Raw genomic sequence first — 23,499 nt, 5'->3', positions numbered from 1 at the left:
CAGCAACAGTCACTGCTCCTTCTCTAACTCACTGAATGCATTCTCAAGCTGCTTTAGGTAATGCTGGTTGTCCTCCTCTGTTGTAGTTCTGGTTCCACCTGTTCCTGCTGGTTCCTACAGATTCCGTCATCAGCTCCAGTTCTGGTGCCATTCAGCGTCCTGGAAATCACTCATCTGTGTTGTTTCTACCTCATGGTGTTCCTCCACACTCTCCTGCTGCTGCATCTCGACAACCACCACCTGGACACCGGCCTGCAGCCTAGAACTACCTTCCTCCACGGTTGTGTACCCAGTCCGAGCATCTCATAATTGTTTTTTGTGAGTTAATTCAAGTTTCGCAGTTTCGTGTACCCGTTAGTTTCCTGGTTTAGTTCCTAGTTCTAGTAATCAAGTAATTTTGAGTTATTGTCTTTCTTGCCTGGGTGTTACCCAACCTGAGTTAGTTTATTAGAATTTTGTAGTGAATCCTCCTCACCTATAGTAGTCGCCATAGGTTGGCAATCTATTTTCGTTGATGTACTTCCTGTTGTAGTTCTCAGCTTACGATTTGTAGTTCCTCTAAGTTTTTGTAAATAAACCCTTTATTGCATTCTGATCTTGTCAGTTCATTTCCTGCGCTTGAGCCATTCAGAATCCGTAACACAACTACAGAACTGATCTGATGGAACCTCAGAACAATAGAACATCAGAATATTACAACATCAGATCATTAGAACATTAATCATTGAAAACAATTAATTACAACTACAGAACCGACAGGACCTCAGACTATTAGAACCTCAGAACATGAACCGTAGAGAACAATAAGTTCTTGGTGTCTCTGTGGTGGTTCTATCTCCTCATCTTGGACATGGTTTCCATCTCCAGGTTCTCCTCAGATGTTAAACTCTGAACTAGTGGTGTCTCCTCGGACTTCTGTGGAGGTTCTCAGTTATCAGGTCCTGGTGATGGTAGGAGCCTCAGGAGGAACCAACTGGAGGTTCTAGAAATCAAGCTTCTGGAGGAACACTGGAACAGAGAACGTTCTGTTAGTTAAACCTCAGGAACAAGGAGGAACACTGGAACAGAGAACGTTCTGATTTAAAGACCTCAGGAACACGGAGGAACACTGGAACATATAAACCTCCACCAAGAGCTGTAGATCAGGAGAGTTAAATCGATCCTAGTCCAGTCTGATCTCCAGTGGACCAGTAGAACCATAGCAGAACCACCTCTAAAGAACCACAACTCCTAATGGTTCCTAATGCTCACATTTAAGGAATTCTCTTTACTAAACATCATGAACAACCTGACATTTATGAAGAAAAGTAAATTCAGTTTCAGCAACATTAAGCCTCAGTTCATCATTTCCACATTACAACTTCCAGATCAGAGTGTCTACAAAGGAAGACAACATTTTGTCACCTGGAACTGAACCACAGAGGATTTACTGGAGAATCAAAACCACAAAAGAATAATTTAGTATTTTACTTTCTGATCCAAACAACATGTCCTGGTCTAGAAATATTTTAAATTTATAGTTTTACTAATTTACAATCTGCAGTTCATGTCTTCTCTGCAATTTTTCCACTTTGAGGGCCGGATTGGACCCTCTGGAGGGACACTTTTGGCCCACGGTCCTCACGTTGGACACTCCTGGTTTCCTGTGTCCACACTCGGAGTTTTAAAAACTGCAGCTGGAGATCTATTTTCATCATATACTCTCTGGAAACCCAAAGATAAAAAGCAGAGGTGAACATTTTACACAGAATGTTAAATCAATAGATTCAGTCTTTGACCTCAAACAGCTTCAGAACAGAGAAGGAGGATATAGAAACCAGAGAAAACATGAAAGCAGTTTTAGTTAAATGTTCAGACCTGCAGCAGCAGCAGAGAAGCCCAGAAACACCAGAAACACCAGAAACCCGAAGCAGCAACTCCTCCTCAGCAGCATGACGGCAGATCTACGGCTCCACGGCAACCACAGGGTTTATCCAGGCCCCGCCCACTTAGGGCTAGTTAAGATCCGCCCACCGAACTGTCACTAGGCCCCGCCCACTTACCCTCTGAGTCATGAAAACAACAAGATCAGTAAACAAACTAAGACATGGGTTCTCTGAAGAACCTGAACAGCTGAAATAACCAACTTTAATCATTAATCTGATTATTAATAATCATGTTTATTATTTATTTACTTCCAGGAAGCAGCTTCTAAACTTTATCTGCTGATTTAAATCACACGCAGAGTTTATGGTTCTGGATCGTTCTCCGGATGGAACCTCTCAGATGGTTCTTCTAGTTTTGATGTTTTCTGGCTGATAAATGGATCACTGTGGTGGTGGAACCTGGGTTCTAGTTAGAACATTATTGAACATTGTGGTGGAGGAACCTGGGTTCTGGTTAGAACCTGATGGATCATTGTTGTGATGGAACCTGGGTTCTGGTTAGAACATTGTTGATCATTGTGGCGGTGGAACCTGGGTTCTGGTTAGAACCTGGTGGATCATTGTGGTGATGGAACCTGGGTTCTGGTTAGAACATTGTTGATCATTGTGGCGGTGGAACCTGGGTTCTGGTTAGAACCTGGTGGATCATTGTGGTGATGGAACCTGGGTTCTGGTTAGAACATTGTTGATCATTGTGGCGGTGGAACCTGGGTTCTGGTTAGAACCTGGTGGATCATTGTGGTGATGGAACCTGGGTTCTGGTTAGAACATTGTTGATCATTGTGGCGGTGGAACCTGGGTTCTGGTTAGAACCTGGTGGATCATTGTGGTGATGGAACCTGGGTTCTGGTTAGAACATTGCTGATCATTGTGGTGGTGGAACCTGGATTCTAGTTAGAACTTTATGGATCATGTTGGTGATTTTTAAATAAACTCTCAGAGTGGTTTAATCAATTCTTTAATTAGTCGATCAATCGATCAGGAACAGTCAATAACGGATCATTAGTGGGTTCTCTTCCATCCCTCAGCCTGTTCCGTTGGCTGCCGGAGCCTGGGTGTAGTTCCTGGGTGGTTCTGTGGCTGCGGTGTGGCTGTGGATCCAGTCCAGGTAGTTGGAGACGCGGGTGTAGATGCCGTAGTTCCCTGGTCGGGCGCATCCCTTGCCCCAGCTGACGATGCCCAGCAGGAACGTAGTGTTCTTGTAGCGGGTGACCAGCGGACCACCGCTGTCACCTTTACACGAGTCCTGGTGGCCGTCCAGGTACCCAGCGCAGAACATGTTCTGGGTCAGCGCCACGCCGCTCTGCTCCACGCAGTCCTGTGTCCGGATGCGGGGAACCTGGAGGCGGCGCAGCAGGTGGGAGGTGGGACCGTTCTCGCTGCGACGCCCCCAACCGCTGACGGTGTGCAGACGGACCAACCACAGCTCCCGGTTGGCCAGCGACCGGGTCGGCAGGCAGGCCGGGACGGAGAACGGCGTGAAGACGATGGGAGAACCCAGACGCAGCAGAGCGATGTCGTTATCGGCCGTTCTTGGCTGGTAGTCCTCGTGCATGATGATCTCTGAGACCTGGACCTCCTGCTCGCTGCCTTCATAGATCTCCGTGTTGTGTTCTCCTGCAGATCAATACAGAACGTCATCCATCTTCAAGGTCTTAGTGGAGAAAGTACCCTCAAATAGATCCAATCAACACTAAAGACTGGAGGTTCTACTCTAGATTAAAGACCAGGTGAAGGTTCTACTGTAGATTAAAGACCAGGTGAAGGTTCTACTGTAGACTAAAGACCAGATGAAGGTTCTACTGTAGACTAAAGACCAGATGAAGGTTCTACTGCAGATTAAAGACCAGATGAAGGTTCTACTGCAGATTAAAGACCAGATGAAGGTTCTACTGTAGACTAAAGACCAGATGAAAGTTCTGTTGTAGATTAAAGATCAGGTGAAGCTTCTGTTGTAGATTAAAGACCAGGTGAAGGTTCTACTGGTTCTGGACTCTCTCACCGGTTCTCCAGGACTCGTACCTGCGACCACCTTCAGGAACTGGAGCTCGGTGTTCTCCAAGCAGTGCGACGCTGTGAGGATCCATGTGGGTTTAAGGATCATTCCTCCACAGAACCCTTTGCCTTTGTAGCGCAGCAGAACCTTCAAACAGAACCAGCAGCAGTGAACACTGTGGTTCTGCTGGATCAGAATGTGCAGCAGAACTCAGTCTACCTGCCACGGACATTCCCCTCGCGGACACTCAGTACCGCCAACGATCCGCAGATGGTTCTCCTTCTGTTCTCCCTGAAGAACTGGAACCATGCCGCACACTATGGTCTCTGGACCAACAAGAACACAGCTGATGAACCATCTGTTCTGATCATCTCACCATGTTCTAGTGGTTCTACAGAACCTTGGTGGATCTTCTACCTTCAGGCTTGCAGCTCCGTCCGTCCTCATCAAGGAAGTATCCGTCTGCACACGAGCAGTTCATCCTCCGTCCGTCCACGTCCTCCTCACAGAAATGTTCACAGCCTCCGTTCTCCAGGTCGCATTTATCAGTGTCCTGGAACTCTGAGAACATCTTTAGATTAAACCTGATCAACTGAGAACATCTTAAGATTAAACCTGATCAATTGAGAACATCTTTAGATTAAACCTGATCAACTGAGAACATCTTTATATTAAACCTGATGAACTCTGAGAACATCTTTAGATCTGTTGTGTCTCTATGTTGTGTCGTGTGTCTGTATTGTGTCTGTTGTGTGTCTGTCTTGTGTCTCTATGTTGTGTGTCTGTTGTGCATCTCTGTTTTGTGTGTCTGTTGTGTCTGTTGTGCGTCCCTGTGTTGTTTCTCTATGTTGTGTCTGTGTTGTGTGTCTGTTGTGTGTCTCTGTGTTGTGTGTCTGTTTTGTGTCTCTATGTTGTGTGTCTGTTGTGCATCTCTGTGTTGTGTGTCTGTTGTGTGTCTGTTGTGCATCTCTATGTGATGTGTCTCTATGTTGTGTCTGTTGTGTGTCTGTTGTGTCTCTATGTGATGTGTCTCTATGTTGTGTCTGTTGTGTGTCTGTTGTGTCTCTGTGTTGTGTGTCTGTTGTGTCTGTTGTGCGTCTCTATGTGTTGTGTGTCTGTGTTGTGTCTCTATGTTGGGCGTCTGTGTTGCGTCTCTATGTTGTGTGTCTGTTGTGCGTCTCTATGTGTTGTGTCCCTGTGTTGTGTCTCTATGTTGCGTCTGTTGTGTCTCTGTGTTGTGTGTCTGTTGTGTATGTTGTGCGTCTCTGCGTTGTGTGTCTGTGTTGTGTCTCTATGTTGTGTCTGTTGTGCGTCTCTATGTGTTGTGTGTCTGTTGTCCATCTCTATGTGTTGTGTCTATGTTGTGTCTGTTGTGTCTGTGTTGTGTGTCTGTTGTGTGTCTGTTGTGTGTCTCTATGTGTTGTGCGTCTGTGTTGTGTCTCTACGTTGGGCGTCTGTGTTGTGTCTCTGTGTTGTGTGTCTGTTGTGCGTCTCACCCAGTTCACAGTTGACTCCGCTGTATTGAGGTAAGCAGCTGCAGATGTAAGAACCAGAATGAACCGAACAGCTTCCTCCGTTTAGACACGGGGCAGACCCACAACTGTCTGGGACTGAAACACAACAATAACAACAGGAACACATTAGAGACTCAACAATAACACAATTGCACAACAATAACAACAGGAACACAACGGGAACACAACAGGAACACAACTACTACCTCTCTAGTTACTGAGTGTTAATATTTATGTTGATTTTCTATTGACGTTAAACTGAACTTACTGTTGTACAACTTCCAGAACTCGTCCTGAAGGAAACACAAACACAGTCATCACACACTGACGCACAATAACTATACAACTTATGGTACCACTACTACGTTCTGGTACCGCTACTAAGTTCTGATACCAGTACTAACTTGTGGTACCAGTACTTAGTTGTGGTACTAAGTTCTGGTAACGCTACTAAGTTCTTGGACTATTATTAACTTGTGGTACCAGTACTAACTTGTGGTACCAGTACTATGTTGTAGTACCGGTACTAACTTGTGGTACCAGCACTATGTTGTAGTACCGGTACTATGTTGTAGTACCGGTACTATTTCGTACCGTCAGCTCCGTGTGCTCGAACACTTCTCGGGCCTCTTCGTACGAACATTTCTCCTCCAGACATTCTCTCTTCAGGTCTCCCTTCTGAAGCTCCTCAAACCAGCCAGAGTTGTACCTGCGGGTCCGGACCAGAACCCCGTTGGCTCTGGCCGGGTCCAGGAAGACGTTCTGACCCGGGTTCTGCAGGACTGAAGAACAGAAGACAGCAGGTCAGGTCAGAGTTTATGAAGAACCGTCTCAGAGATCTGACTTCCTGTCTAGTCCTCAAGTAGTTTTCAATCAATAATCTGTCGATTGATCGATCAACAGCTCTGAGGTCATTTATTGATTTTCACTTCATGAAGAAACATCTGTTGTTTGTTTGCAGTTTATTTTTGGTTGTTTCTTTCACTGCTTTTGTTTGTTTTATTGATTTGTGTTTGTTTTTGTTGTTTCCATTCAGGGTTTCTGTTTGTTTATTTAGTTTCAGTGAAACTTCTGGATGTGAACACACCAGTTCTCCTGCAGTGCCACCATCAAGTCAGAGTTATATTTTAGCTTGTGTTAGCTTGTAGCAGTTATTAGCATTAGTGCCTGTTAGCTGCTCAGCCAACAGAAACAAACCAAGAGAGAGAAAAGTTCTCAGCTGAACTCTAGAGATCAAAGAAGTTTCTTTGGGATCATCTAAGTTTAGTCTCATCTTAAAGACCAGACAAAGACCAGACAAATATCTAATAAAGAACTGATACAGACCAGATCAACGTACGAGAGTCCGATAGAGCCTGTATAAATGTATAAATGAGATGAAATAAAGGTCAACCTCAGATGATCTGGTTTGGTTTTCTGACCTGCAGCTGGTCGGCAGCCGTGGACGATGAAGACGAAGATGACGAGGACTTTGAGGATCATGGCTGCTGCTGCTCTGGAGGTTAAAGTCTGTTTGAAGCTGCTGGTCAGACTTCATTGATCCGTTTGGAAAAACATTTTCCTGCTCGGTGTGACGAAAACATGGAGTTTGTCCTCCAGAGGTGAGCAGGAATCTGAATAAACCCTTCCCTCTTCATTTTTTAGAGGGAAGGAAACCCTACACCAACTAACCCAACAAACTCTACTAACCCTACTAACCCTAACCCTGCCAACCCTAACAACCCTAACCCTACTAAACCTACTAACCCTGCTAACCCTGACTAACCCTGACTAACCCTACTAACCCTAACTCTACTAACCCTACTAACCCTACTTACCCTGACTAACCCTACTAGCCCTAATGTGGATCCTTAATAAAAATACCATTGATAGTGGAGAAAAAGCTAATTTCCCTAAATCAGTGGTTTTAAAACGTTTAAACTAATGTTAACTCATAATAATATGTAGAACTTGTGTGTGATGTGGATTAAATCAGAAAGAACAGTTCAGAAAATTATCAAATGAAGTAAATTCATCGGTTTGAGATTTGTTCAGGGCCTCGTGTCACGCTGGAGTTTACACTTTCAACCAGAAACTTAAATCTGAACATTGACTCTGAAACTTCATCTTCCTGCAGAACAAATGCTGAACCAACGTCCAGATTCTGAGAATAACCAGAAGTTTACTGTCAACAGAAGAACATTTCAGAACAAAGAGCCACAGAACATAACCCCAGAATCAGGTTACAGTCGCTGATGTAAATACACAAGCCCCGCCCCCTCACCTGGATAGATAGATAGATAGATAGATAGATAGATAGATAGATAGATAGATAGATAGATTCTTTTTTTGATCCTTTAATGTTGAACCTCCAACAGAGGAGTTTCAGATTGAGTTTTGAGATCAAACTATTCTAAAGGTATAATTTCAGTGAATCTTGAGTTCCATTGTGGAACCAAACAGAGAACAGACTCGGAGGAGGACCTCGGTTTAATCAGGATCTTTGGTGGACAGTAACTTTGGTTCTTCTGGTGTTTCAGTCCGTTGCCATGACGTTCTCAATCCAGCCCAGGAAGTTTCCGACCTTGGCATAGACGCCGTACATGTTCTCGTTGGCGCATCCCTTCCCCCAGCTGACCACGCCTGTCAGGAACCAGGTCTTCTTGTAGCGGGTGACCAGCGGGCCACCGCTGTCGCCCTCGCAGGCGTCCTGGCCGCCGCTCCGCAGCCCAGCGCAGAGCATGTTCCTGGTGATGTTGAGCTTGGTGTGGAGGCGGCACTCCTGCAGAGGAACCCTTGGCAGAACCAGGCGCTGCAGGAACCGGGCCGCCGGGCCCAGCTGGGCTAGGCGGCCCCAGCCCGACACGGTGGAGTGGCGGACGGTGGCCAGCGTCCGGCTGATGGTGCTGTTCCGGGCGGGGAGGCAGACGGGAACCACGTGGCGACCCAGTTTGAACGGCCGGTGCAGCTTTAGCAGCGCCAGGTCGCTGTCAGAGCTGGAGTGGTTGTAGCCGCCATGGACCAGAACCTTCAGAACCCGCCGCTGCTGCTCCGTCTTCTCGTCCTCCTTCAGGTCGTGTTCACCTGCACAGGTAGGAGTACAGGGAACATAGACTGAGCCTCCTGTACTTCATCTTGGTTTATGTAATCCAGGTTTATTTAATCCAGGTTTACTTAATCCAGGTTTATTTAATCCAGGTTTATTTAATCCAGGTTTATTCAATCCAGGTTTATTTAATCCTGGTTTATTTTCTCAATTTTCTAAAGTGTCAGATCAACAGGTGAGTTTCAGGTGAACAGGTGAGTCTTACCTGCGGTGACGTGGAAGATGGCGACAGGTTTGTGCCAAACGCAGTGCGCCGCCGTTAGAACCCATTGATCTGATAGAACGATGGCTCCACAGGTGAACCTGTCGTGTTCCGTCAGCAGAGCCTGAATGGATCAATAATCAATCAATGATTAATCAATAAATAAATGATCTATAATCAATCAATCAATCAATAATCAATCAATAATCAGTAATCTATCAGTAATCAATCAATAATCAATCAGTGGTCAATAAATGATCAACAATCAGTCAATGAAATTCTATAATAGACTCTGGTTCTATAATAGACTCTGGTTCTATAATAAACTCTGGTTCTTTAACAGACCTACCTGCCATGGGCAGTGTCCTTTGGGGCAGATCTGTCCGTTAACTACCCTCGGGGCAAAATGAACCAGAGGTCTTCCACAGACAACAGGATCTGATAAAACCATGAGAACCAAACAGACCAGGAGGTTTAGAACTGTGGAACATGTTTTAGTGCATAATGTTTCTTTCAGGTCCTGAGAGGGTGGTTGCTATGGTGTCTAGGTGGTTGCTATGGTGTCTAGGTGGTTGCCAAGGATGTTTAGGTGGTTGCTATGGCGTCTAGGGTGGTTGCTATGATGTCTAGGTTGGTTGCTATGGTGTCTAGGTGGTTGCCAAGGATGTTTAGGTGGCTTAGGTGGTTGCTATGGTGTCTAGGTGGTTGCCAAGGATGTTTAGGTGGTTGCTATGGCGTCTAAGGTGGTTGCTATGATGTCTAGGGTGGTTGCTATGGTGTCTAGGTGGTTGCCAAGGATGTTTAGGTGGCTTAGGTGGTTGCTATGGTGTCTAGGTGGTTGCCAAGGATGTTTAGGTGGTTGCTATGGCGTCTAAGGTGGTTGCTATGATGTCTAGGGTGGTTGCTATGGTGTCTAGGTGGTTGCCAAGGATGTTTAGGTGGCTTAGGTGGTTGCTATGGTGTCTAGGGTGGTTGCTATGGTGTCTAGGTGGTTGCCAAGGATGTTTAGGTGGTTGCTATGATGTCTAGGGTGGTTGCTATGGTGTCTAGGTGGTTGCCAAGGATGGTTAGGTGGTTTCTATGGTGTCTAAGTTTGTTGCTATGGTGTCTAGGTGGTTGCCAAGGATGTTTAGGTGGTTGCTATGGTGTCTAGGTGGTTGCTATGTTGTCTAGGTAGTGCTATGTATTCTAACTGGTTGCTATGGTGTTTAAGGTTGTTGCTATGGTGTCTATGTTGGTTGCTATGTATTCTAACTGGTTGTTCTGGTGTCCATGGTGGTTGCTATGGTGACCCTCTCAGACCTTGGGGTCTACAGGTGCTGTTGTCCCGGTCCAGTCCGTATCCCGGAGCGCAGAAACAGAGGTGGGAACGATCTGGAAACTCTCTGCAGAAATGTTCACAGCCGCCGTTTCTATAGCGACAGCCGTTGGAGGTCAGGCGGACTGGAAATACAAACAGCAGCTTCAGCAGTGGAACACGGTTGTGGAGAAGTTTTGGTTGCCATGGCTCCTACCTTTGTCACAATTGTGTCCATGGAAACCAAGTGGACACTTGCAGATGTAGGTGCTGAGGTGGCGGGTGCAGGTGGCTCCATTCTGACATGGAGACGACAGGCAGCCGTCCGCCGCTGGAACAGGAAATAGAACATCAAACACCCGGACGTCAGTCTGCAGGGACTCATCAAACCAAACATACCTGTGTAGGTTCTCCAGAAGTTCTCCTGAGAGAACGCAGAGAGAACACAGGTTAGTGTACAGGTGGAGAACCGTTAAAGAACCAACGGGTTAGGATTACGTTCCACTGACCAGCTGTTGGGGCAAAGCAAAGATCTCCTTGGCCTCCTCATAGGAACATTTCTCCTCCATGCACTCTCGCTCCAGGTTCCCCTGCCTCAGTTCCTCCAGCAGGAAGTTGGCCCGGCGGCTGCGACGCAGGAAGACGTCAGCCTGAGGTCCGTCCAGGAACACCTCACCTGTACCTGGAACAGGGCGGAGCTTAAACACCTGCATTCAGACTGATTCAGATCAATGTTAGAGACCTTCTGTCCTTCATGGACCTGGATAGAACCCTGGACTCTAGATGTTCCTAGAGATGTTTCACCTTCGGTTCTAACCGGCTGCTGGGGGGTTCCAGACATTTATTCTAAGGTTCCACAGGAAGAACTGTGGTACAGGAACCTCTGTTCACCACCAGACAGGTTCTCACTGGTGGAACCTGTGGTACCAAGAACGTTTCTGGGATCAGTTCCATGATCTGCCCTAATCTGTTCTCCACTGAAAACAACCCCAAAAGAGGTGCTACAAGGACAGTTCCTGAAAGAGGTTCTACAAGGACGGTTCCAGAAGGAGGTTCTACAAGGACGGTTCCAGAAAGAGGTTCTACAATGATGGTTCCTGAAAGAGGTTCTACAAAAACAGTTCCTGAAAAAGGTTCTACAAGGACGGTTCCTGAAAGAAGTTCTACAAAAACAGTTCCTGAAAGAGGTTCTACAAGGATGGCTCCTGAAAGAGGTTCTACAAAAACAGTTCCTGAAAGAGGTTCTACAATTACGGTTCCTGAAAGAGGTTCTACAATGATGGTTCCTGAAAGAGGTTCTACAATTATGGTTCTTGAAAGAGGTTCTACAAGGATGGTTCCTGATAGAGGTTCTACAATGACAGCTCCTGAAAGAGGTTCTACAAAGACGGTTCTTGAAAGAGGTTCTACAAAAACAGTTCCTGAAAGAGGTTCTACAAGGACAGATCCTGAAAGAACTTCTACAAAATTGTTCCTGAAAGAGGTTCTACAAGGACAGATCCTGAAAGAGGTTCTACAAAAACAGTTCCTGAAAGAGGTTCTACAAAAACAGTTCCTGAAAGAGGTTCTACAAGGACGGTTCCTGAAAGAGGTTCTATAGGGCAGGTTCCTGTGGTCAGAACACATACAGACACCACCTATTGGGTACTTGTAGAGCCGTTCTAACATTCCTCACCAGGCAGTTTTAGAACCCATCTCATCTGGAGGTTTGTGATCTGAGAACAAACACCTGAAGGAGAACCATGTTGAAGAACCAGAATGTGAGGTTCTGATCACCAGGATCCTCTGAGAATAATCAGGATGACCTGACCTGAACCTACTGCTGGTTCCAGGCTGACGTTTTGCTGAGAACCTCGGATGGTGAGAACAGAAGAAGCAGGACTGACCTCCAGGAGTCCCGGTGCATTCTGGGAAAGAAACCTCGATGAGCAGCAAGAAGACAAGACGCTTCAGACCTCTGCTGACCGACGCCATGTTTGTTCTGATCAAAGGTCGGAGAGCGGAACAAACACGGAGCTGCTGTCACAATCTGGAACACGCTTAATGTTAGAAACATGTTTAACTTTAAAAACACGCTTAGTACATGTTTAACTTACACGTTTAATACACGTTTAACTTTATTAACATGTTTAATACACATTTACCTTTAAAAATACCTTAAATTTTATAAACACGTTTTACTTTATAAACACATTTATTACATGTTTAACTTCATAAACACGTTTAATACATGTTTAACTTTCTAAACACGCTTAATGCACATTTAACTTTATAAACACGTTTAACTTTATAAACACGCTTAATACATGTTTCCATGCTGCTAACATCTTGTTAACTCATTAACTCTTACAGCATCTCTTATTATTATTATTATTATTGTTATTGTTGTCATTATTATTATTATTAGTAGTAGTAGTATATTTAAACTATTTCCACTTATAACGTCACTGCCAGCTGATGATTTCCAGTAAAACCCTGAGAGCGTCTAAAGCTCACATCTGATTAATTAAAACCAAAAACTGTCCCAAACATCCCTAAAGGTAAAGAGTTTAACAGGTTAGTCGTGAAAAAAACACTCAGTGAATCCGTCCACTTTAGGTTTTTATTGTTCTTTAAAGGCTGCTGGTGCTTCAAACAGGTCAAATCAAGGCACAAATAATAAATATGTATAATTTAATAATGTTTAATAGTTCATATGATGTCATTGTACAAAAACCAAAGTAATCAGTAATCATCATACAGAGATGTGGAATCAAAGCTGAGTGATTGTAAACCGTTGTAGTTCCCCTCCAGTCCTCCAGGGGGCGACGCTGCCTCACTGTAGTTCCCCTCCAGTCCTCCAGGGGGCGACGCTGCCTCACTGTAGTTCTCCTCCAGTCCTCTGGGGGGCGATGCTGCCTTATTGCAGCTCCTTCAGGATGTCAGGGATGAACTCCTGTCCGTCTCTCAGCTCATCCTTCCACTGCTGAGGAACGCCGCCACTTTGAGGCCCGGAAGCTCCGAGTAGAGCTCCAAGGGCCGCCCCGCGGTTACAGTTCTCACCTGGAAAACACAGAATGTACTGCAGTAAAAGTACTTCAATCTGTACTACTAACCCTAACCCTATTGCAGTAAAAGCACTACTAACTCTACCCTACTTGCAGTAAAAGTACTTTAATCTGTACTAAGAACACTCCTAACTCTAGCCCAGTACGTGTCACAGAACTCTACTGATTCCTGAGGTTCTGCAAACTAAAGATCACTGGAACCCAAAGTTTGGACTGAAATCATAAAATATCTGATTTTCTTTAAATCAACCAAGTTGAGCTGAATGTTCAGGATCCATCCATCCATCATCCATCCATCATCCATCCATCATCCATTCATCCATCCATCATCCATCCATCCATCATCCATCCATCCATCCATCCATCCATCAATCCATCCATCATCCATCCATCCATCTTCTTCCTCTTATCCCGGGTCGGGTCATGGAGGCAGCAGATGAAGCAGATCATTCCAGACGTTCCTCCTCTCAGCAACACTTTCCAGCTCTTCCAGGGGGATCCCGAGGCGTTCCCAGGCCAGATGAGATATATAATCCCTCCAGAAGGTTCTGGGTCTACCCCGGGGTTTCCTCCCAGGAGGATGTGTTCAGAAAACCTCCAAAGGAAGTCTCCCTGGAGGATCTGAATCAGATGTCCAAACCACCTCAGCTGGTTCCTTTAGAGGTGAAGGATCTGCAGCTCTACTCCGAGCTCCCTCCGGATGTCTGAGCTTCTCCCTCTGTCTCTAAGACTGAGCCCAGACACCCTACGGAGGAAGCTCATTTCAGCCGCTTGGATCCACGATCACATTCCTTGGGTCACTACCCAGAGCTCATGACCATAGGTGAGGGTTGGAACGTAGATGGATGGTAAACTGAGAGCTTCTCCTTGAGGTTCAGCTCCCTCTTCACCACGACGGTTCGGTACAACGCCTTCATTACTGCTGACGCTGCACCAATCCTCCTGTCCATCTCTAGCTCCATTTTCACATCACTCCTGAACAAGATCCTGAGATACTTGAACTCCTTCTCTTGGGGAAGCAACTCCCCCCCAACCCAGAGGGAGCAATCCAGCGGTTTCCATCAGAGAACCATGGCCTCGCACTTAGAGGATCTGATCCTAATCCCCACCACTTCACACTCGGCTGCAAACCATCCCAGTGCTGCTGAAGGTCTGAGGAACCAACAGAACCACATCATCTGCAAAAAGCAGAGATGAGATCCTGAGGTCCCCAAACCGGACACCCTCCTTACCCTGGCTGATCCTTGAGATCCTGTCCATGAAGACCACAAACAGGATCAGAGACAAGGGGCAGCCCTGGAGGAGTCCAACACCCACTGGAAACGAGTTTGACTTTGTGCTGAGTATGTGGACACAGCTCTCACTTTGGTTGTACAGGGACTGAATAGCTCGTATCAGAGAACCTGGTACCCCATACTCCCTCATTACCCCATACTCCCTCAGTACCCCATACTCCCTCAGTACCCCATACTCCCTCAGTTCCCCATACTCCTTCAGTACCTCATACTCCCTCAGTACCCCCCAAAGAGCCCCTCAGAGGACAGGGTCGTAGGCCTTCTCCAGATCCACAAACCACATGTAGACTGGCAGGTCGAACTCCCATGACCCCCTCAGCAGCTCCACAAGAGTAAAGATCTGATCCACTGTTCCACAACCAGGATGGAATCCACATTGTTCCTCCTGAATCCGAGGTTCAACAATAGGTTGGAGCCTCCCTTCCAGCATCCTAGATTAAACATTCCTGGGGAGGCTGAGAAGTGTGATACCGCGGTAGTTGGAACATACTCTCTGGTCCCCCTTTTAGAAAATGGGAACCACCACCCCAGTCTTCCACTCCACCGCACCGTAACTGATGTCCACGCTGTAGAGACGTGTCAGCCAAGACAGTCCAACAATGTCCAGAGCCTTCAGCATCTCAGGGTGGATCTTGTCCACACCTGGTGCCACCAAAGAGCTTCTTAACTACCTCAGCGACCTCTGCCATGGATATGGATGAAGATTCCCTCGCGTCTTCAGGCTCTGCCTTCTCTGCAGAGGACGTGTTTACCAGATTCAGGAGTTCCTCAAAGTGCTCTTTCCACCACCTGACAATGTCCCCAGTACAGGTCAACAGTTCTCCACCACGACTGAACGCAGCCTGACTAAAGCCCTGCCTCCTCTTCCTGAAGCGTCGAACGGTTTGCCAGAACTTCCTTGAGGTCAACCCAAAGTCCTTCTCCATTGCCTCCCTGAAGTCCTCCCACACCCAAGTTTTAGCTTCCCCAACCGCTGCAGCTGCAGCCCTTTTGGCTGACTGATACCTGTCAGCTGCTTCAGGAGACCCCCAAGGCAGCCAGGCTCTGAAATCCTCCTTTTCCAGCCTGATAGCTTCCCTCACTGCTGGTGTCCACCAGCAGGTTTCTGGGTTGTCTACAGGCACCAGTTACCTTCAGGCCACAGCTCCTAACAGCTGCTTCTGCAATGGAGGCTTTGAACGTGGACCACTCAGACTCCATGTCCCCAACCTCCCCAGGATGCAGGAGAAACTCTTCCAGAGGACGGAGTCCTCCACCAGATGCTTCAGTTTTACTGTCTTTTAATTTCCTGATGCTTCTCCTGTAAAAGAACAAGTTAAAGTGGAACAGCAGCAGAACGAACCTCCACAGTTGGTGTTTGTCAGGATCCCTCCTCTGAGGTCATCGTGGAACTCATGGGCCAAATAGAACAAACTGGACAGAGCTCCTGTTAGAACATTAAAATAAATCAATGAACTGGACAGAGTTCCTGTGAGAACATTAATTATTCTAATCCTCAGAACGTCAGTACAAAAGGATCTGAACTTTTGTTTTTGGTTCTGGAAGATGTTCACCTTCATCCAAGAGTCTTCTTCAGGTACAGAGTTACAGGTATTCTACAGGTGTTCTACAGGGTTACAGATGTTCTACAGGTGTTCTACAGGTGTTCTACAGGTGTTCTCCACATGTTCTACAGGTGTTCTATAGGATACAGGCATTCTACAGTAGTTCTACAGATGTTTTATAGGTGTTCTACAGGTATTATACAGGTGTTCTACAGGTATTCTATGGGGTTACAGATGTTCTACAGGTGTTCTCCACATGTTCTACCGGTGTTCTATACGATACAGGCATTCTAAAGATGTTTTACAGGTGTTCTACAGGTATTATACAGGTATTCTACAGGTATTCTACAGGGTTACCGATGTTCTACAGGTGTGCTACAGGTGTTCTATAGAGTTACAGATGTTCTACAGGATACAGACGTCTGAGACTCTGTCAGTCAGAACTGGAGAAGCTTCCTGGATGAAGGTGGAACATCTTCTAGAACCAGAACCAGAGGTCCAGTCGGTGCTGACGGTCTGATGGATCTCCAGAATGTTCCTCCAGACCTTTAGTGTAGCAGGCAAGGCCGAGGTGGTTCACAGCATTCTGATGGACCTTCAGTCTGTCCTCAGAGGAATCAGGGAACCTCCAACACAAACACAGGAACAGTTACTAACATGTCCTAGTTCTGGACTCAGAACCTTCACCTATGGACGGCTCACCTGGCCGCCTTCTGCATGAAGCTCTGGCAGGTGTCCCAGGTGTCCAGCGCCTTCAGAGCACGCTCGGCCTGCTGGCGGACGCTGGCTCCGCCCACCACAGCGTGCAGTGCCCGGCTGTAGATCGACACATACTCAGGAACTCTGGGGTGAGGATGGGTGAGCTTCACGAAGTCCACCGCCGCCGACACCTGTAACAGGTGAGGTACAGGTCAGACAGGTGAGTTCAGAGGTCAGACAGGTGTAAAGGAGACTTCAGTATGACAGAGTCACTCACAGCTCGCTCCTCATTGGCTGAAGCCGACAGCAGGACGAAGGGGAGGATCATGGGAAGGCAGCCGATGGCGTCCAGCTGACTGTCAGGGAATGAAGAGCTAAGCTTCAACCGAGAACGTTCCTCAGCAAACACCAGGATCTAAGATAGTAAAACGTTAGTACGTGTCCATAAAAACACCAGGATCTAAGATAGCAGAACATTAGAACAACGTTCCTCCATAAACATCAGGATCTATTTCTATGAGAACGTTGCAGCAATGTTTCTCTGAGAACGTTGCCTCAGCGTTTCTTTGAGAACATTCCCTCAGCGTTTCTCTGAGAACGTTCCCCCAGCATTTCTCTGAGAACACTCCCTCAGCGTTTCTATGATAATGTTCCCTCAGCGTTTCTCTAAGAACGTTTCCCTGAGAACGCCCCTCAGCGTTTCTATGAGAACGTTCCCTCAGCGCTTCTCTGAGAATGTTTCCCTGAGAATGCTTCCTCAGCATTTCTATGAGAACGTTCCCCCAGCGTTTCTCTGAAAACGCTCCCTCAGCGTTTCTCTGAGAACGTTCCCCCAGCGTTTCTCTGAGAACGCTCCCCCAGCATTTCTCTGAGAACGCTCCCTCAGCATTTCTCTGAGAACGTTCCCCCAGCATTTCTCTGAGAACGCTCCCTCAGCGTTTCTCTGAGAACGTTCCCCCAGCGTTTCTCTGAGAACGCTCACCCAGCATTTCTCTGAGAACACTCCCTCAGCGTTTCTCTGAGAACGTTCCCCCAGCGTTTCTCTGAGAACGCTCACCCAGCATTTCTCTGAGAACGCTCCCTCAGCGTTTCTCTGAGAAAGTTCCCCCAGCGTTTCTCTGTGAACATTCCCCTAGCGTTTCCCTAAGAACGTTCAGTGTGGTTCTCACGTCGCTTGGTGCCATCAGCCGGTCCTCCTGCCAGTCGGAGAAGAACGCCCGGTGGAAGGACTCGGCGTACGAGTCGTTGTGCGATCCGGGCGTGGTCAGGAATTGGACGTAGTCGGCCAACACTGCGCCTCGAGGCTCCGGACGGGAAACATCGGAGAACCTTCCAGAAACCAGAGTCCGAGCAGCTCTCAGAGAACACAGAACGTTCAGTGTGTTCTCTCCAGCCTGGAGACCTGCAACACAACAACACACAGACACACAATCACTGCTGCACACGCACGCAAAAACACAAGGGTGTGTAGCGTTGTGTAGGATAATGTTGTGTAGTCTAGTGTTGTGTAGCGTTGTGTACCCTGGTGGTAGTGCACAGAGCCTCTGGAGCATTTCCATAAGTCCAGTTTGTCGTGGAGGATGACGTTGTGTAGTATAATGTTGTGTAGTATTGTGTAGTATAATGTTGTGTAGTATTGTGTAGTATAATGTTGTGTAGTGTTGTGTAGTATAATCTTGTGTAGTATAATGTGTACTGTTGTGTAGTATTGTGTAATGTTGTGTAGTGTTGTGTAGTGTTGTGTAGGGTTGTGTAGCGTTGTGTACCCTGGTGGTAGTGTACGGAGCCTCTGGAGGACTTCCATAAGTCCAGTTTGTCGTGGAGGATGATGTTTCCGACCACATCAGGACGTTTGGAGCCGGAAGACCAGGCAGAGCGACCGCTGCCAGCTGCAACACAACAACATAACACAACACAACAACACATGAGGCCCGTCCAGTCATGATGACATCATCAGCAGGTGAATGTAGTCCGTACCGGTGTTGGACATGCTGAGGATGCTGGACGGGTGTCTGTCTCGGGGGGAACTGAAGCCTGAGATCCAGCCTCCAAAGTCCCTGCAGATGTCCTGGACGTTGTAGTACCAGTGGACCGGCATGGACATGGAGTCGGCTGCACACACGGCCCACAAGGCCTCGGACACCGAGCGCCGCATCTGGACTCACCTGGATCTACCTGTAGCACAGAGACATGGCTTAGTGAGGAGGGAACATCTACAGGCTAGGAGCTAGCATCTCCAGGCTAGGAGTGAACATCTAGAGCAGACCTGGGCATCCTACGGCCCGCGGGCCACATCTGGCCCCTCGGATGACCCTGACTGGCCCATATGAGGTCATTGGAAAATATGAAAAGTCAGTGCAAATATATGTCATCACAATACATGCAAGCAATACGCTTGAACTGCTTTTATTTTGAAAGATCTGCGAAGTTACCGTTTTTTCACGCTTGCTTTCCATACTTAGCATAAGGTTTGCTGATTGGTTTGTTGGTCAGCTTCAGCCCGGGAAGATGTCAGCTAACGGCAAAAAAAGAAAAATTGATTCCGAATGCAGAGTTTTTAACAAGGCACGGACTTCCAAGTATTCCTTCACTGAAGTCAGAGGTAAAGCTGTGGGCTAGTTTGTGGCGAACAGATCGCGGTGCTCAAGGATTATAATCTGAATCGACATTACGAGACCAAACATGCGGAGAAGTACAAACATTTGACTGATGCAGAGCGGGGAGGATATCTGAAGGTTTGCTAGCTAAACTGCTAAAGCAGCAATGACTTTGTTTTACCAAAGCTCACATCAAGGGATGCAGCTGTCAAGACGATTTTTGTAATATCCTACAAAATCACCAAAAACAGTAACTCATTCTCTGATGGAGAGTTTATAAAAGAATATCTGGTGGACTCTGCGGTGCTTACATGCCCAGAGAAAAAAGAAGCGTTCGTTAATGCAGCCCTTTCCAGGCGAACCGTAACGAGGCGGGCGGAGAACATCGCAGAAAATCTGGAGCTTCAGCTGCACAACAAAGTGGACGATTTAGATGTTTTGTCCTTGGCTCTGGACGAGAGCTGTGATGTCCGTGACACAGCCCAGTTACTCATCTTTGTACGTGGACTAACAAAAACCTTTGAGATGACGGAGGAGCTGGCAGCTGTGCAGCCAATGAAGGGAACCACGACGGTGAGTGATTTGTTCACTGAGGTAAATACATGCATGAACAAGCTGGGACTAAAATGGGAGAATTTGGTTGGTGTTACAACTGATGGTTGTCCAAATTTGACAGGGAAAAATGCTGGACTTTTGAAACGGATGCAAGATAAAGCGATGAAATAAACCCAGAACAGAGACTGATGTTTTTGCATTGTATTATACATCAGGAGGTGCTGTGTAAGTCAGTGCTAAAAATCAACCACGTGACTGATGTTGTAGCTAAAGTAGTTAACTTCATCAGGGCAAGAGCATTGAATTACAGACAGTTTGTTGTCTTTGTGGAGGAGATGATAGGGAACATGGTGACCTTGGTTACCAGACAGCTGTCAGATGGATCAGCCTGGACAAGATGCTTAAACGAGTTTGGGATCTGAGAGCAGAGATTCAAAAGTTTATTGAGAAGAAAGGCAGGACATCACGGAGCTCTCAGATGCAGACTGGATGGCAGACCTTGCTTTTGCTGTTGATGTGACTGCACTAATGAATGGACTAAATGCCAAGCTGACCAAATGTGCAGTCTGGTGACTGCTTCATGAGAAAGCTGAAGTTTCTCTCCAGCCAGTTGGAGGACAACATTCTCACCCACATGCCCACACTGAAGGAAGTCACACCATCAGCTGATCACCTCCACAAGCACTCATCCATGTTAGGGCGCTGCATGCTGAATTTTCAAGACTATTTGAAGACTTCAGAACAGTTGAGCATGAAATGCACATGGTTTCCTCTCCCTGCAGCTGCAGTGTGAATACTGCACCCAGTGATGTCCAACTTGAACTCACTGATCTGCAGTCTGATAAACTACTGTCAGAACACTTTGTCAGGATCACTGCTGACTTTTTTTGTTCTCTCAAAGAGGAGAGCTTTCTAAACTTGAGGAGGGATGCTCAGAAGATGTTGGTACTCTTTGGATCCATTTATATATGCAAACAAACCTTCTCCGTGATGAAGTTCAACAAATCCAGATACAGATCCTCTCTAAGTGATGATCACTGGGTGCTATTCTTCACATATCCAGCACAGATGTTCAACCTGACTTCAGTGCACTTGTTCAGGCCCAAAACGGGCTAGATTTCTCTCACTGAACAAAAAGAAAAGAACTGAGGTATGCAAACAAACAAAGCTAGATGCATTTAATGCTTTTCATGGAAAGTTAATATGCTGGTTTTGCACATTTTTGAAAATGTTTTTTCTGAATATTTGTTAAATAATTGTGTTCTGTGTTCCACATTATTGTAGAATTATTGTACATCATTGTATTGTGTAATTTACTCTTTTTATTGAGATATATTGAACATTGCTGTAAGAGTAGTGGGTAGCTGTTGTCTTTCTTTATGCTTCACTATGCTACAGTCATCTTAATGTAAATTTAGCAAAAACTGACAACACTATAATGTTACAAAATGTTTGCAGTGTTATTGTACATCCAGCAGCTGTTAGTCCAGATAAGTTGTAGCAGTTACCTCATAGCGTTCATGATGAATGAAAACTGACATGATAAGGCAAGTTTCAAATCTCTGCCAGCTGATGGTCATATTGTTGTGGAATAAATTCTGAGTGACGGCTTACTTACTTTGTTTGTAAAAACAGTGACTGCTGAAAAGTAATTAAAGCACTTGGAAAATCAGTTTCACATTTTTAGTATGTCTCTATAATACTAAATATCTACAACTCAATAGGCAGCAATCATAGTTTAAATGAAAAAGCTAAATCTTTCATTAAATAGTTGTGTCCTGTGTTCCACATATTCATTGTATCATTGTATTGTTTCATTTACTGTTTTTATTGAGATATATATTGAGCAGAGCTTTTAAGTGTATTGGTCCGGCCCTTAACAACCGGCAAAGTTTCTCATGTGGCCCCATATGAAAATTAATTGCCCACCCCTGATCTAGAGGCTAGGAGCTAGCATCTACAGGCTAGGAGCTATCATCTAGAGGTTAAATTCTAGCATCCAGAGGCTAGAAACGAGCGTCCAGAGGATAAAAAATTGAATCTCAAGGCTAAAAACTAGCATCCAGAGACTAGAAACTACTATCTCGAGGCTAAAGACTGGCATCTAGACAATAAAAATTATCTTTGAGGCTAAAAACTAGCATCCAGAGGCTAGAAACTAGCCTCGAGAGACTAGAAACTAGCATCTAGAGGTTAAAGACTAGTATCTAGAGGGTAGCAACTAGCATCTAGAGGATAGCAACTAGCATCTAGAGAGTAAAAAGTAAATAAATAAATTAGCATTGTTGCTTTAATCCAGCGTATTTACTATTTACGTCCATTGCTGTATAAATGGGCATTTATTAATGTGCACAGTCCCTACCAAATAAATGAATAAGAAACTAGCATCCATAATCTAAAAACTAGCTTCCAAAGAATTGAAACTACCATCTAGAGGCTAAAAGCAAGCTTCCAGAGGCTAGAAACTAGCATCTAGAGGCTAAGAACTAGCATCCAGAGGCTAAACAGTAGCTTCCACAAGCAATAAACTAGCATGCAAGGGGTAAAGGCTAGCATACAGAGGCTAAAGACTAGCATTTAGAGGCTAAAAACTAGGATCTAGAGGCCAATAACTAACATCTAGATGCTAAAAACTAGCATTCAAAGGCTAAAGATTAGCTTCCACAGGCTATAAAAAAAACAACCAGAGACTAAGAACTAGCATCCACAAGCTTAAAACTAGCATCCAAGGGCTAAAGGCTAGCATCGAGAGGCTAAAGACTTGCATTTAGGGGCTAATAACTAGCATCTAGAGGCTAAGAATTGGTCTCTAGAGGCTAATAACTAGCATCGTGAGCTAACGGACTAGCACTCCTACACTGGTAACTGCTCACTAGCATCTCTAGGCTACCAACTAGCATTAATAACTTGGTGATTCAAGGTAACATCAAACTTTATTTTAGTTTTGTTATTTATGGAGAGTTGCCATGGTAACTTTTAAATTCTGCATTTGTATCAATCAGCTGATGTGATCGATCGATCAGCTGATGGTTACAAAGTAAAACAGCTGATTAAACCTTCAGAAAAACTATTTGTCAGGTTGAATGAAAGAGTCCACCAGCAGCTAAATGACCTGAAGTAGAAATACAGCAGGTTACTGTCCTGTTAATAGATAAATACATGTTACTAATAAATAAATACAGTAAATATTAATGAATAAATACAGCAAGTTAAATATTCATAATAAATAAATACAGTAAGTTAAATATAAATGAATAAATACAGTTAGTCAAATGTTAATGTTCAATGTCCTGTTGGCTTTCAGCTGATATCAGAGAATAAATACAGTTAAACGTCCTATCAGCTGATATTAAAGAATAAATACAGGAAGTCAAATATTAATTTAATAAATACAGTAAATAGTAATGAATAAATACAGTAATTTAAACGTTCTTTCAGCTGTTTTTCCTGAATAAACAGAATTAAACGTCCTTACCTGTCTGCTCTCTGCTCGTTCTGCTTCAGTTACGTCACTGCTGTTACGACATCGTTACAAAACTACAGGAAGTGCTAACGTTAGCACGGCAGGCTAACTGACGGCTCCGGTTAAACCCGGCGTGTGTTCCTGCGGACTGTCAGAGCTTCGTTCACATTGTTGTGGTGTTTATTTCACAGTTACTGTTTTTATTTCACACTAAACCGGCGCTACGGAAGCCGAAGGAGCTCAATGCACAAAGCGAAGCCTGTATTAAAAGCTGGTTTTG

At 45.5% G+C, this 23,499-nt stretch overlaps 3 protein-coding genes across 6 annotated transcripts; all 3 read right to left on the bottom strand.

Moving 5' to 3' along the window:
• Nucleotides 1-2,867: 2,867 nt before the first annotated feature.
• Nucleotides 2,868-7,012, bottom strand: f7 (coagulation factor VII). Its single transcript, XM_023266417.3, has 8 exons — nt 6,857-7,012; nt 6,030-6,217; nt 5,704-5,728; nt 5,418-5,531; nt 4,339-4,482; nt 4,141-4,247; nt 3,948-4,068; nt 2,868-3,542 (listed from the first exon to the last, which is right to left on the bottom strand). Exons 1-8 carry the CDS (start codon nt 6,915-6,917, stop codon nt 2,950-2,952), a joined length of 1,353 nt encoding a protein of 450 aa, XP_023122185.2. The 5' UTR covers nt 6,918-7,012; the 3' UTR covers nt 2,868-2,949.
• A 564-nt stretch (nt 7,013-7,576) lies between these two features.
• Nucleotides 7,577-12,041, bottom strand: f7l (coagulation factor VII, like). Of its 3 annotated transcripts, none has more exons than XM_023266418.3 (8): nt 11,906-12,041; nt 10,529-10,701; nt 10,419-10,443; nt 10,237-10,350; nt 10,025-10,165; nt 9,072-9,160; nt 8,726-8,846; nt 7,577-8,498 (listed from the first exon to the last, which is right to left on the bottom strand). In XM_023266418.3, exons 1-8 carry the CDS (start codon nt 11,991-11,993, stop codon nt 7,951-7,953), a joined length of 1,299 nt encoding a protein of 432 aa, XP_023122186.1. In that variant the 5' UTR covers nt 11,994-12,041; the 3' UTR covers nt 7,577-7,950. The 3 variants fall into 3 exon arrangements, with proteins under 3 accessions (XP_023122186.1, XP_035802402.1, XP_054864299.1); XM_035946509.2 differs by having other exon boundaries at nt 11,840-12,008; XM_055008324.1 differs by lacking the exon at nt 11,906-12,041 and adding an exon at nt 11,695-11,734.
• A 566-nt stretch (nt 12,042-12,607) lies between these two features.
• On the bottom strand, nt 12,608-23,424 carry LOC111566059 (uncharacterized). Of its 2 annotated transcripts, XM_055008326.1 has the most exons (10): nt 23,232-23,424; nt 18,582-18,779; nt 18,371-18,493; nt 17,774-18,006; nt 16,882-17,019; nt 16,608-16,795; nt 16,452-16,531; nt 15,704-15,787; nt 12,876-13,061; nt 12,608-12,833 (listed from the first exon to the last, which is right to left on the bottom strand). In XM_055008326.1, the coding sequence occupies exons 2-9, from the start codon at nt 18,757-18,759 to the stop codon at nt 12,919-12,921; spliced, it is 1,167 nt and encodes a 388-aa protein (XP_054864301.1). In that variant the 5' UTR covers nt 18,760-18,779; nt 23,232-23,424; the 3' UTR covers nt 12,608-12,833; nt 12,876-12,918. The 2 variants fall into 2 exon arrangements, with proteins under 2 accessions (XP_054864301.1, XP_023122203.1); XM_023266435.3 differs by having other exon boundaries at nt 12,608-13,061; nt 23,232-23,423.
• Between the last annotated feature and the right edge of the window lie 75 nt (nt 23,425-23,499).

This window comes from Amphiprion ocellaris, chromosome 24 (genome assembly GCF_022539595.1).
Source record: "Amphiprion ocellaris isolate individual 3 ecotype Okinawa chromosome 24, ASM2253959v1, whole genome shotgun sequence".
Lineage (NCBI taxonomy): Eukaryota > Metazoa > Chordata > Actinopteri > Pomacentridae > Amphiprion > Amphiprion ocellaris.
Note: the sequence above shows the minus strand (reverse complement) of the source record. Positions and strands in the feature narration are given on the sequence as shown.

What these genes read in the sequence shown, in the direction of transcription:
- f7 (XM_023266417.3), bottom strand. Translation starts at nt 6,917, where the DNA reads ATGATCCTCAAAGTCCTCGTCATCTTCGTCTTCATCGTCCACGGCTGC. An exon ending in ACGGAGCTGCAAGCCTGAAG is followed by an intron (nt 4,248 to 4,338) that starts GTAGAAGATCCA and finishes TTGTTGGTCCAG; the next exon opens with AGACCATAGTGTGCGGCATG. An exon ending in GAGGGGAATGTCCGTGGCAG is followed by an intron (nt 4,069 to 4,140) that starts GTAGACTGAGTT and finishes TTCTGTTTGAAG; the next exon opens with GTTCTGCTGCGCTACAAAGG.
- f7l (XM_035946509.2), bottom strand. Translation starts at nt 11,993, where the DNA reads ATGGCGTCGGTCAGCAGAGGTCTGAAGCGTCTTGTCTTCTTGCTGCTC. An exon ending in TGGACACAATTGTGACAAAG is followed by an intron (nt 10,166 to 10,236) that starts GTAGGAGCCATG and finishes TTGTATTTCCAG; the next exon opens with TCCGCCTGACCTCCAACGGC. An exon ending in AAGGACACTGCCCATGGCAG is followed by an intron (nt 8,847 to 9,071) that starts GTAGGTCTGTTA and finishes TGATCCATTCAG; the next exon opens with GCTCTGCTGACGGAACACGA.
- LOC111566059 (XM_055008326.1), bottom strand. Translation starts at nt 18,759, where the DNA reads ATGCGGCGCTCGGTGTCCGAGGCCTTGTGGGCCGTGTGTGCAGCCGAC. An exon ending in CTCCGTACACTACCACCAGG is followed by an intron (nt 18,007 to 18,370) that starts GTACACAACGCT and finishes GTTGTGTTGCAG; the next exon opens with GTCTCCAGGCTGGAGAGAAC. An exon ending in CCTTGCCTGCTACACTAAAG is followed by an intron (nt 15,788 to 16,451) that starts GTCTGGAGGAAC and finishes ATGTTCTAACAG; the next exon opens with GAGCTCTGTCCAGTTTGTTC.